Source organism: Nomascus leucogenys, chromosome 3 (genome assembly GCF_006542625.1).
Source record: "Nomascus leucogenys isolate Asia chromosome 3, Asia_NLE_v1, whole genome shotgun sequence".
NCBI classification, from domain to species: Eukaryota; Metazoa; Chordata; class Mammalia; order Primates; family Hylobatidae; genus Nomascus; species Nomascus leucogenys.
The window spans coordinates 70147132-70160102 of NC_044383.1; the positions used below are offsets into that span (position 1 = coordinate 70147132).

Genomic DNA, 12971 nt, shown 5'->3' on the forward strand with positions numbered 1-12971 from the left:
CTTTTTCCTGATTGCTGTGGCCAGGACTTCCAATTCTGTGTTGAATAGGAGTTTTGAGGGAAGGCATTCTTGTCTTATGCCAGTTTTCAAGGAGGAATGCGTCCGGCTTGTGTCCATTCAGTATGTTGGCTGTAAGTTTGTCATAGATGACTCATTATTTTGAAGTATGTGCCTTCAATGCCTAGTTTGTTGAGGGTTTTAAACATGAAGGGTGTTAAATTATATTGAAAGTGTTTTTAACATCTATTGAGATAATCTTGTGGGTTTTGTCTTCAGTTCTGTTTATGTGATGAATAATATTCATTAATTGTTGTATGTTGAAAAAACCTTGCATACCAGAGATACAGCCTACTTGATCACACTGGATTAACTTGATGTTCTCCTGGATTTGGTTTGCCAGTATTTTGTTGAGAATGTTTTCTTCAGTGTTCATCAAGGATATTGGCCTGAAGTTTTCTAGTTTTTGTTTTATCTCTGCCAGGTTTTGGTATCAGAATGATGCTATTCTTTTTTTTGTTGTTGTTGTTGGAGGCGGAGTGTCACCCTGTTGCCAGGCTGGAGTGCAGTGGCACGATCTCGGCTTACCGCAACCTCCACCTCCCGAGCTCAAGTGATTCTCCTGCCTTAGCCTCACAAGTAGCTGGGACTACAGGCCTGGGCCACCACACCCAGGTAATTTTTGTATTTTTCATAAAGACAGGGTTTCACCATGTTGGCCAGGATTGTCTCGATCCCTTGACCTCATGATCTGCCCGCCTCGGCCTTTCAAAGTGCTGGGATTACAGGCATGAGCCACCGCACCTGGCTGATGCTATTCTTATATAATGAGTTGAAAAGGAGTCCCTTTTGCTCAGTATTTTAAAATAATTTTGGTAGAATTGATACCAGCTCTTCATACATTGGGTAGAATTCAGCTACAAATTTGTCTGGTCCCGTTCTTTTTTTGGTTATTAGGCTATTTATTACTAATTCAGTTTTGGAACTTGTTGGCCTATTCAGGGATTCTGTTTTGTTGCTGTTGTTATTGTTCAGTCTTTGGAGGATGTGTCTTTGCTCCAAGGTTACAGTCCTAAACTTGGCCCAAATGAACTCTCTACTCATGTTGCCTCAGCCTTTTTTTTTTTTAATAGGTGGACATATTACTTAGAGTATGCTGGAACAGCCTCTATGAGGAGATTTTTCCTTTGATTGTACTCTACTTGATGTAACACCCAAGGATGCAAGCCAGGTTGATCCCACCTAGAATCTGCACATAACATCTTGCTTCTGCCTGGGATTCACAAGACAGGGCCAGACTTTGGATAGACAATATACAGAAAACCAATAGGAGGCATTTTCTGCATTGTGAGATGTCAACATAGACGTCTGAAACCCCCCTTTGAGAGTGTGGCTTTTTAGATCTTGTTCAATGCCCTGTTACAGTTATGTAAGAGGCTCCAGGTGTAAATAGAGTCTGATGACAGAATCTTTAAGTTTAAACAAGTATCTTAAGAGTGAGAGATCAAGGCCACAAAATATCCAGAGCCATGACAACCACAACTGTACCTACCTGTAAAATGTCATGCTGGAGCAGAGTATTCTTGTCCTTCCTCTTACCCAAAAGTGAATGAATCAGGACAGGTGGTCCAGGTTCTGGAGCTCCACCAGAGCAGTTCCATTTTCTATTTAGAATCAGCCTGAGTCTCTCCATCCTGGCTTATCAGTGGGCCCTCAGCCTTGGATCACTAAGAACCCTCTCACAATCACCTAGGCATGTTTGAGACATTTGAGGATGTCCAGGGCAGAACTGTGTTAGGCTAACAAGAGTGATTAATTCTGCTTCTCTCAGTATAAGAGAAAGAAGTAATCCTGTGTTTTTTACTCCCCTCATACAAGAGGTCACTTTAGTTGGTACCAAGATGAGAGTTTCTCCAGTTTCCTGGTACTTAGGTGAAAGACAAAGAGGAGGTCTGGTGACTCAAACAAATAAACTAATTGCTTCCATTTCATATGGTCATTCAAAACATAGATGAACCAGGTGCGGTGGATCATGCCTGTAATCCCAGCAGTTTGGGAGGCCAAGGTGGGTGGATCACGAGGTCAAAATATCAAGACCATCCTGGCCAACGTGGTGAAACTCCATCTCTGCTAAAAATACAAAAATTAGCTGGGCTTGGTGGCACGTGCCTCAGGAGGCTGAGGCAGGAGAATCTCTTGAACCTGGGAGGTGGAGGTTGCAGTGAGCTGAGATCATGCCACTGAACTCCAGCCTGGTGACAGAGCAAAGTTCCATCTCGAAAGAAAGAGAGAAAGAGAGAAATAGAGAGAGAGAGGGAGAGAGAGAGAGAAAGAGAGAGAGAGAAAGAGAGAGAAAGAAAGAAAAGAAAAAGAAAGAAAAGAAAGAAAGTAAGCAAGCAAGCAAGCAAGCAAGCATGCATCATGATCCCTACCATCCAGGAACTTTTAGTGTAGACTAGCAACTGGGTACATGGTTGAATTAAGCATCGTATGGTTAGTACAATGAATAGATGTGTACAAAAAAACCTTGAGCTTTATTTGGGCCACTTTTTTTATATTGTTGTGACTTCTGATATCATCTGAAGGGATATTTATGGACAGGAGAATTGTTATTATTATTTGTGTTTCTTTTACCTTGCTAAGAATACATATATATCATCTGATAAAATTATCCTAGAAAACCTTGAGAGATTTGTTTAAGTTGCTTATTATTATATGTATAACATTGAAAGGGCAGATTAAAGTTACATAAACTCTGGGATTTTAGTTTCTCTTAGGTAAGCTTAGGAAAAACTGAACTGGAAATACCCCAATGGCATAGAGAACAGAATTCTACAGGGGGTCCACTGCCTAACCGAGGTCTGTTTTTTTTGTTTGTTTAAGATGGAGTTTTGCTCTTGTTGCCCAGGCTGGAGTGCAATGGCACAATCTAGGCTCACTGCAACCTTCACCTCCCTGGTTCAAGTGATTCTCCCACCTCATCCTCCCGAGTAGCTGGGATTACAGGCTTGCGCCACCATGCCCGGCTAATTTTTGTATTTTTAGTAGAGATAAGTTTTCTCCACGTTGGTAAGACTGACTTGAACCCCCAACCTCAGGTGATTTTCCTGCCTAGGCCTCCCAAAGTGTTGGGATTACAGGCGTGAGCTACCGCACCAAACCTTCACCCCTTGTTTTTTTTTTTTGTTTGTTTGTTTCTTTTTTTGTTTTCAGTTGGAGTCTTGCTCTTGTTTCCCAGGCTGGAGTGTAGTGGTGCATCCTCTGCCTCCCAGGTTCAAGCAATTCTTTTGCCTCAGCCTCCCAAGTAACTGGGATTACAGGTGCCCGCCACCACATCCAGCTAATTGTGTGTGTGTGTGTGTGTGTGTGTGTGTGTGTTTTCTTGAGATGGAGTCTTGCTCTGTCGCTCAGGCTGGAATGCAGTGGCATGATCTTGGCACACTGCAACCTCCACCTACAGGGTCCAAGCGATTCTCCTGCCGCAGCCTCCTGAGTAGCTGGGATTACAGGCGCCTGCCACCATGCCCATCTAATTTTTGTATATTTAGTAGAGATGGGGTTTCACCATGTTGGACAGGCTGGTTTTGAACTCCTGACCTCAGGTGATCCACCTGCCTCACCCTCCCAAAGTGCTGGGATTACAGGCATGAGCCACTGTACCCGACAATTTTTGTATTTTTAGTGGAGACAGGGTTTCACCATTTTGGCCAGGCTAGTCTTGAACTCCTGACCTCAGGCGACCCACCCACCTCAGCCTCCCAAAATGCTGGGATTATAGGTATGACCACCACACCCGACCAGATTCATCCTTTTTGGAGCCCTTATTTAGGTCTGGCCCCACCCTGGAGTCTTGTCTCACAAAACTGATTTAAAAAGATGAGAGTTTTTGCTGGTGAATCCTGCTACCTTTCTAGAGCTGGTGCTCAAAATTTCAGAAACCCAAAAGCAGGTAAATGAGAAAAATAAACTGTATATTTTGGGATCCTAATTTTTAAATTTTGTGTTAAAACCAGTGCTTACAGAAATATTCCATTTAGCAACTTGTTTTCTATTCCTGCAGATCCAGTAGTTGCTCCACAAGTAATAAAAAAGTGAATATAAACACAATAAAAATTTCTCTAAACTACATTAAATTCTCTCATTCTGTATCCCTCCTATCTGTCTACATTTAGCTTTTATTCTATACATTTTATTTTTTAAAATGACAGAGAAACAGATGAAGAAATAAAAATGCTGAACCCTTTATCTAAATCCTGGGAATTATTGAACACTTAGAGTCAACTTCCAGGGTGTTATGTGGATTAAGTCACATAATGTGTTATTCCCCACACAGTGCTTTGTAACATACTCTTGAGCAGATAGTACCTGCTTAATAAACATTGCATTATTACATGTTTACATGTTGTTTTTCAAATGCAGAATTATTCTGAAATTGCTGCTTTCTGTTTCCTCTGTAAACTTTAAAGAGCCAGCAAAGAATATGAAACGTTTGGATGGAGATTGGTTGTCTCCATTTGTATCAGAAATATTTGTGTTGTGAAAACAGAGCTGACTGTAAGGGACTCTGTGCTGTGCCTGCTTTCTCTAACTACTGCTAATAATGAACCCGGGGTAGCAACATCAGCATTGGCAGGGGACTTGTTTGAAACACCCATTCATGGACTTTTTCCAAACCTGCAGATTCACATTACATAGATTGGGACCAAAATTCCCAAGTAATTTTGTTTTTTTTTGAGACGGAGTCTCGCTCTGTCACCCAGGCTGAAGTGCAATGGCATGATCTCGTCTCACTGCAACCTCTGCCCCCTGGGTTTAAGCGATTCTCCTGCCTCAGCCTCCTGAGTAGCTGGGATTACAGGCATGCACCACCACGCCAGCTAATTTTTTATTTTTAGTAGAGATGAGGTTTCTCCCTGTTTGTCAGGCTGGTCTTGAACTCCAGACCTCAGGTGATCCGCCCCCCTCTGCGTCCCAAAGTGCTGGGATTACAGGCGTGAGTCACTGCTCCTGATCCTATTACCAAGTAATTTTTTTTTTCATCAGACTATTTTATTTTATTTATTTATTTATTTATTTTTTTATTATTATACTTTAGGTTTTAGGGTACATGTGCACAATGTGCAGGTTTGTTACATATGTATCCATGTGCCATGTTGTTTTGCTGCACCCATTAACTCGTAGGTGGGAATTGAACAATGAGAACTCATGGACACAGGAAGGGGAACATCACACTCCGGGGACTGTTGTGGGGTGAGGGGAGGGCGGAGGGACAGCATTAGGAGATATACCTAATGCTAAATGACCAAGTAATTTTTAAGCTCATTAAAGCCTCAGAGGCAGTGCTTATCAGCCCACTCGTTTCATTAGGATTACATGGTGAAATCCTGACTCTACTAAAAATACAAAAATTAGCTGGGTGTGGTGGTGTGTGTCTGTAATCCCAGCTACTTGGGAGGCTGAGGCAGAATCACTTGAACCTGGGAGGTGGATGTTGCAGTGAGCTGAGGTTGCACCATTACACTCGAGCCTGGTAAGGGAGTGAAACTCTGTCTCAAAAAAAAAAAAAAAAATTTGCAGAAATCTCTTTACTTGTGCCCTTTCCACAGTTTCTATTTATTGTTCTGGGTGGAACCATCCATGTTGTTTTAATGAAGGGCCTCATGTGACTCTAAGCTGAGGCCAGAATCAAGTATGAAGGCTTCAAAATACATTTATGAGAGTGAAGTGCCACCTTTGCACTAAAGGGTGGTCACAGGGCCTGTTCAGTTTGGGTTTGGTAGGGACAGGACTGTGTGGTGCATATTTCCATTACTGTAGCAGAATTTGCTGGTGTCTGTGGCAGGGGAGGGCACCTGTGGACAGGAAAAGAGGAACATATATTTTTATTTCCATGGAGCGGCTCATTTTTTCCTGAATCTCTTCTGTTATAAAGGAGAGAAATGCATGGACTTTTTGGTCTTGGTCCTTCTGTCTGTGGGTGTGACACTAGTAGGTAAGCAGGTGGTGCTGATGCCTTTAAGGGAATTTTCTCAAGATGCAGGTGTTACTTGTCCAGAGAATTTTATCTGAAAAGGATTTCCAGAGGAGGAGGAGAAAGAGGAATAATGGCTTCTTTTCAGCTAAACATGTCTCAGATCAAGAGCTGTGTCCACTCTGCTTCCTGGAGTGCCATGCGTTTAGTACTTGCAGACCTTCTCTGCTTGTGTTTTTCCTCCCCAGTGAGTTTGTTTCAGGTACTTTAAAAAATTCTTGGGATAGTCAAGGGTCTCTAAAAAATATTTGTTTCCAGCCAGGCGCGGTGGCTCATGCCTTTAATCCCAGGATTTTGGGAGGCCGAGGCAGGTGGATCACTTGAGGTTGGGCGTTCAAGACCAGCCTGACCAAGATGGATAAACCCCGTCTCTACTAAAAATACAAAATTAGACAGGCATGGTAGCACATGCCTGTCATCCTAGCTACTAGGAGGCTGAGGCAGGAGAATCACTTGAACCTGAGAGACGGAGGTTGTGGTGAGCGGAGATCACACCATTGCACTTCAGCCTGGGCAACAAGAGTGAAACTGTCTCAAAACAAAAACAAAAACAAAAACATTGTTTCATATGTACCAGACCCTTCTCTACATCATGACTTCTTATATGCAATGCAGAATTCCTACCATGAATTTATGATCTGCCATACTAAAAGTGTTCCTTTTGTGGCTGTTGAACATGGGAAGATGTGGATACTCAAGATTCCTACTGGGGGAAAGCTGGGGTCCTTAGTAAAGATGGAGAACATATAATGTTGTGGTTTCATCTAAACCCAGGAAGTTGTGAAGAAATTATTAAGAGATACCTGCTCTCTAGAGTGCTAAAGAAAGACTACTTAAAATCATTATTAAAATTATGGAATGCGGGAGATATCTTGACCTTTGCATAAAACTAATTTTTTTAATGGTTAAATTCAGTCTATAATTGACTTTTTGAGGGGCAATATCTCAGCAGTGATGCTATGTTCTTCTGGGTGCATCAGCACATCATAAAAATTTGTTCTAGTGTAGTTGATGTTAATAATTTACTTGGTTAAAGAGCTCTCTGACTTTTTTCCACTATAGAGTTAATTATTTTTATCTTTATTATTAAATATCTTTATACAGCTAATGTGCATAAACCATCATAATTAATCTGGTGCCTGCCCTTTTTTCTTAGGTTTTTTTGTTTTTATTTTTTTTTGCATGTATCTGTCTTTGGAAAATGAAGACACAACTTTGTTTACAAGCCAGAAACATTGGGAAGAACAGTCTCTTTCGCTTGCCTAATGTTTGACAAAATAGTCTTCCTGGGATAAAAACATTGGCATTACTAGTGACCTTGTTAGAATTTTAAAAACTCAGACTTTATTCCAGATCTTCTGAAAAATATAAAAAAATCTTCACGACAAGATCTCCAGTTTATTGTGCACATTTAAATTTGAGAGGTACCTTCTGACTCAACATGTCTTTCTTTGTCTGAAAAATATACACAACTCATTATGATGTAAGTATAGCACTCAATAATGTATACGTTTGTGTGTGTCCTTAATTATATACTTTATCATCCAGAGAAGTATCATATATGCACTGGTGTTGTGGATCTTAGGCCATTCTCTGCCCTCAGAGTAAGAGAATACATTAGAAAATATTTCTGTGTTAAAAATTATTGGATAATTTCAGTTATTCTTATAAGTCAGAATCATTTCTCTTTACTCTCTCATTTCACCTTAACTCAAATAATAAATTCTGCCTATGGCCACTTGGTAAATATACGTGTGTCTGTGTGTATGTGTTTTTCAGGAGACATTGACATTTAGGGATGTGGCCATAGAATTCTCTCTGGAGGAGTGGCAATGCCTGAGCCCTGCTCAGCAGAATTTATATATGAATGTGATGTTAGAGAACTACAAAAACCTGGTCTTCTTGGGTGAGAATAATTTTAATACACAATTCTTAATATGCCCTAAACGTTTTATGTCCCTTTTTTTGTAGAATTTTTTTGGTAATTTATGCTTTGTATAAATGAGTTTCTGATCCCAGTTTTCAAGAAAATCTTGATGATTTGTCCGGGTAGAAAAGAATTCCTTCAACGTGTTTCATCCTGACCTGAACTTTCCACATTCCTGAGCTGATGTGTATCCTTCACTCTAGATTAGTGATAATTCCAGAAATTTAGTGGCATAAAATATCATTGCCCATATCTTAAAATCTATTTGCCATCACCAATTTTTGATTCAGGTAGTAAAATTAAAAACCTACAAATTTAAAATATTTTCTAAATAGTTAGAGATGTCTCTCTTTAATTAGTATTTTTGGATTTATTTTATTTTATTTATTTATTTTTTTGAGATGGAATCTCACCTTGTCACCCAGGCTGGAGTGCAATGGTGCGATCTTGGCTCACTGCAACCTCCACCCCAGGTTCAAGCGATTCTCCTGCCTCAGCCTCCTAAGTAGCTGGGATTACAGGTGCAGACCTCCACGCTCAGCAAATTTTTGTATTTTTAGTAGATACGGTGTTTCACCATGTTGGCCAGGCTGGTCTCAAACTCCTGACCTCAGGAGATCCGCCCACCTCGCCCTTCCAAACTGCTGGGATTACAGGCGTGAGCCACTGCGCCTGGCTAAAACACCTTTTTAGTTTTGAGATGGAAGTTTGCTTTTGTTGCCTAGGCTGGAGTGCAATGGCACTATCTTGGCTCACTGCCACCTCCACCTCCCCGGTCCAAGCAATCTCCTCCTCAGCCTCTGGAGTAGCTGGGACTACAGGCACCTGCCATCATGCCCAGCTAATTTTGTATTTTTAGTAGAGATGGGGTTTCACCATGTTGGACAGGTTGGTCTCAAACTCCTGACCTCAGGTGATCTGTCCACCTCGGCCTCCCAAAGTGCTGAGATTACAGGCGTGAGCAACTGCGCCCAGCCTTTTGATTAATTTTCTAGAATATTCTGTCACATCCTTTTTACTGAGCACAGTACTAGGTTAGTAATTAGAGAATATAGGCAAGATTCATGTTATTTATTTTTAATAAAGCAGATATTGCTGTCTCTAAGCAAGACCCAGTCACCTGTCTGGAGCAAGAAAAAGAGCCCTGGAATATGAAGAGACATGAGATGGTGGATGAACCCCCAGGTAGGTGAGAGTGAAAAAAAAACAGATGACACAGATGAGAGGTCCAAAGGTTAAAAAAAAAAAAAAAAAGAAAATGTGCCAGTCCTTACAACGTGACTTGGGAAGCTGTGTTATAAAGCATGTAGTTTCTAGGAGGCCTGAATATTTTCTTAAAATTTTTTCTTACATAGGGACATCTTCTATCTTATGCTTTTAAATTCTCTAAAAATTCTACTTTTCCTTGGGGGATCTTCCTTCAAGTCTACAATGAGAGCCAAAGTTCTTGTCATAGCATATAAAAGACTATCATAGCATATAATCTGACTGCTTTTTTATTGTTTTGGGGGACACACAAATATCTGTATAATTTTGAAAAATTTTTTGTTAAATTATTTTTTAGTTCTCTTTTTGAATCCTCTTTGAAATATGTGAGAGTAATGATTTCCGTTCCATTAGGGGTTTCTTGTTATTTTTTTTGCATATTCCATCCTGTTTGTATTACTATAGTCTTAAAATATAGTTTGAAATTATAAATTATGATATCCCTCTGCTTTGTTCTTTTTTCTCAAGAATGCTTTGGCTATTTGAAATTTATTACAATTTCTTGTAAATTTTAGAATTGTATTTTCTATTGTGAAAAAAATACCACTGGAATTATCATGGGGAGTTTATTAAATGTATAGATTACTTTAGATAATATGGCATTTTAACAATATTCTTTCAATCCAAGACATGAATTTTTTTTTTTTTTTGAGACAGAATCTCACTCTGTCATCAGGCTGGAGTGCAGTGGCACAATCTTGGCTCACTGCAACCTCCACCTCCTGTGTTCAAGCGATTCTCCTGCTTCAGCCTCCTGAGTAGCTGGGACTACAGGCATGTGCCACCACACGTAGCTAATTTTTTGTATTTTTAATAGAGATGGGGTTTCGCCATGCTGTTCAGACTGGTCTCAAACTCCTGACCTTGTGATCTGCCCACCTCGGCCTCCCAAAGTGCTGGGATTACAGGTGTGAGCCACTGTGCCCGGCCAACATGAAATATTTTAAAATTTATTTTTGTCTTCTCTAATTTTTTTCATTGATATATATTTCATTGTAAAGATTTTTTACCTTCTTCGTTATATTTGCTCTCAGAAATTTATTTTAATGCTATTATTAATAAGATTGTTTTCTTCCTCTATTATATCAGATAGTTTTAAGTGTATGGAACCATAACTTTATGTTAATTTTATATTTTGTTAAGTTACTGACTGTATTTATTAGTTTAGACAAATTTTTCTTTTTTTTCTTTTTTTGAGACACAGTCTCACTGTGTTGCCTAGGCTGGAGTGCAATGGCATAATCTCAGCTCACTGCAACCTCTGCATTCTAGGTTCAAGCGATTCTCCTGCCTCAGCCTCCTAAGTAGTTGGGACTACAGGCACCCGGCACCATGCCCAGCTAAATTTTTTTTTTCATTTTTAGTAAGATGGAATTTCACTCTGTTGGCCAGGCTGGTCTTGAACTCCTGACCTTGTGATTTGCCCCCCTCAGCCTCCCAAAATGCTGGGATTACAGGTGTGAACCTCTGCGCCTGGCTGTTTAGACAAATTTTAATGTACTGTTTATGTTTTTTTTATATATAAGATCATATGATCCACAAACAGCACCTTTTTACTTATTTCTCTTTAATTCCAATGGCTTTTAAAAAATGTTCTCGACTAATTCTTGTGCCACGCACTTTCAGTGCTACATTAAAATAGAAGCATTGACAATGGGCACAATATAGTTTTATATTGGTATCTGTGAATTTGAAGGAGCAAACAACTCCTTAGCTTTTATAAACAGGTTTCAGGAGGTAAAGATCTTTTTCTGTTGTGTCCCTAGGGTGATGGAATGCCCTCTGGGTTTGTAGTGAAGAGGGGTTGTAGCTTTGTCACAAGTCTGCTGGGTCTGCACTAGATTCCCCCTTTAGATAGCTTGTCACAAGGGCTTGGGTAATTGTAATTCCCATTTTATTTTTGGACAGATTGTGTATCTTCTTTAAGACTTTGCTCTGTAGGGCAGATCCTAGGACAGATGTCTGCAGTTGGCTCCATATATAATGGCCCTATCAGGATGTGAATGGGTACAGCTTTCACTGAGTACCAGAGAGGGTTTCCTCAGGTCACTGTGTGGGTTTCTATTTAGGAAAACCTGATCATGATCTGTGGCTCAGAGAGCTGAAACTGAGTCATTAAACTGCTTCAGAGACCACAGTAAAAACCAAGGTCTGTAGGCCTGTCTGCATGGCTGCAAATGGGTGTCTTCCTCCAGGTCTCTGGAAGGGCAGGACCTTTCCTAGCCTGTAACTGGGAGGAGTTTGGGGTGGTTACAGAGTTAACTTCAGAATTCTCTGTTGGACCAACTTGGGTGGGCCATTTCTTGATCTGCAGCCAAAACCAAGGGTCCTGTAATTTCCCACATGAATAAGTGCTTGTCCTCTGAAAAAAACACTTCTTAATCTTGGGCTTTAGCAGAGTTTCACAACTCCCTCCCTGCATCTCAAAGCTCTCAAAGGCACTTTGGAGATGGGATCTTGTTTATCATCCGGGCTGGTCTTGAAATCCAGGCCTGCAGCAATTCTCCAACCTCAGTGTACCATGTAGCTGCCATTAAAGATGTGAGCCATGATGCCTGGCTCTCTCATGAAGGCATTTTTTGTCGGGGATGACTGAATAATTTTTTTGTTGTGGCGAGGATAATCAAATAGAGCACCTTCTATTTTTTTATGTCACTGATGTTACTCTTTCTATACATTTTTACTTTTCTATTTTCCATTTCAACCTTCTCTGTCATTTTAGATTCAGACATTTAGGACAATATGCTAGAGTTTACATGTTATGCCTGAAGTAAATTAGATAATTGGTAGGCACTCCATATTACTAAAATGGTTACTTATAAATTTCGGTTTGCTGCCAGTAAAAAGGAATTACAGGATTTTCACCCACTTTCTTCAGCATATATCTAAATGATAACATAATTTCTTTCTTTTCTTTTCTTTTTTTTTCTTTTCCTTCTTTATGAGATGGAGTCTCAATCTGTCACCCAGGCTGGAGTGCAGTGGCATGATCTCAGCTCACTGCAACCTCCACCTCCCAGGTTATAGCTATTCTCGTGCCTCAGCCTCCTGAATAGCTGGGACTACAGGTGTGTGCCACCACACCTAGCTAATTTTTTGTATTTTTAGTAGAGATAGGGTTTCACCATATTGGCCAGGCTGGTCTCAAACTCCTGACCTTGTGATCCACCTGCCTCAGCCTCCCAAAGTGCTGGGATTACAGGCATGAGCCATTGTGCCCGGCCCAACATAATTTATTTCTAAATATTTGTTTTACATATCAGAGGCTGTAACCCTATTTTGCAAAATATACGTTTAAATTTAGCAATGTAATGCTATTCTTTGCTTCTAAAGTTGAATTACAGTGGTTTCAATTTTGTGTAAGAATAGCATATATTTAAAACATAAAATTTATCATATTTTTTACATGCCTATTTAAAAAGTTTCTTATTAAACTATTCTATTTATGATTATACTGCATATTCTGTGAAATTTTACTGCCACACAGTGCATGCCAATGATTCAAAATACCTGCCTTCCCTGAGTACACAGTCAACTATTGTAGTTATCTAGACAATTCTTTTTTAATGGTACATTAATGTTGCATACCAGATTTTATGAGTAAACATGTCTCTTATTATGCAGTTTCTTATTAGCGTTTTTTCAGTGTAGGTTTCTTAACATCAGCTTGTTGTGTTTGTTAGTTTTTCTTATATAATTTTAGCCAATTTGCAGTTCTGTTTGTATACTTTAAGTCAGTGTGAGGTGTAA

The 12971-nt window shown here is 39.9% G+C and overlaps 1 protein-coding gene across 1 annotated transcript in view; it reads left to right on the forward strand.

The window, feature by feature from the left end:
* The window catches only part of LOC105740306 (zinc finger protein 431), a 51424-nt gene that overhangs the window by 16419 nt on the left and 22034 nt on the right, over window positions 1-12971 (forward strand). Inside the window, 2 exon segments of the mRNA XM_030809428.1 lie at window positions 7808-7934; window positions 9045-9140. Coding sequence (XP_030665288.1) covers window positions 7808-7934; window positions 9045-9140 — 223 coding nt within the window.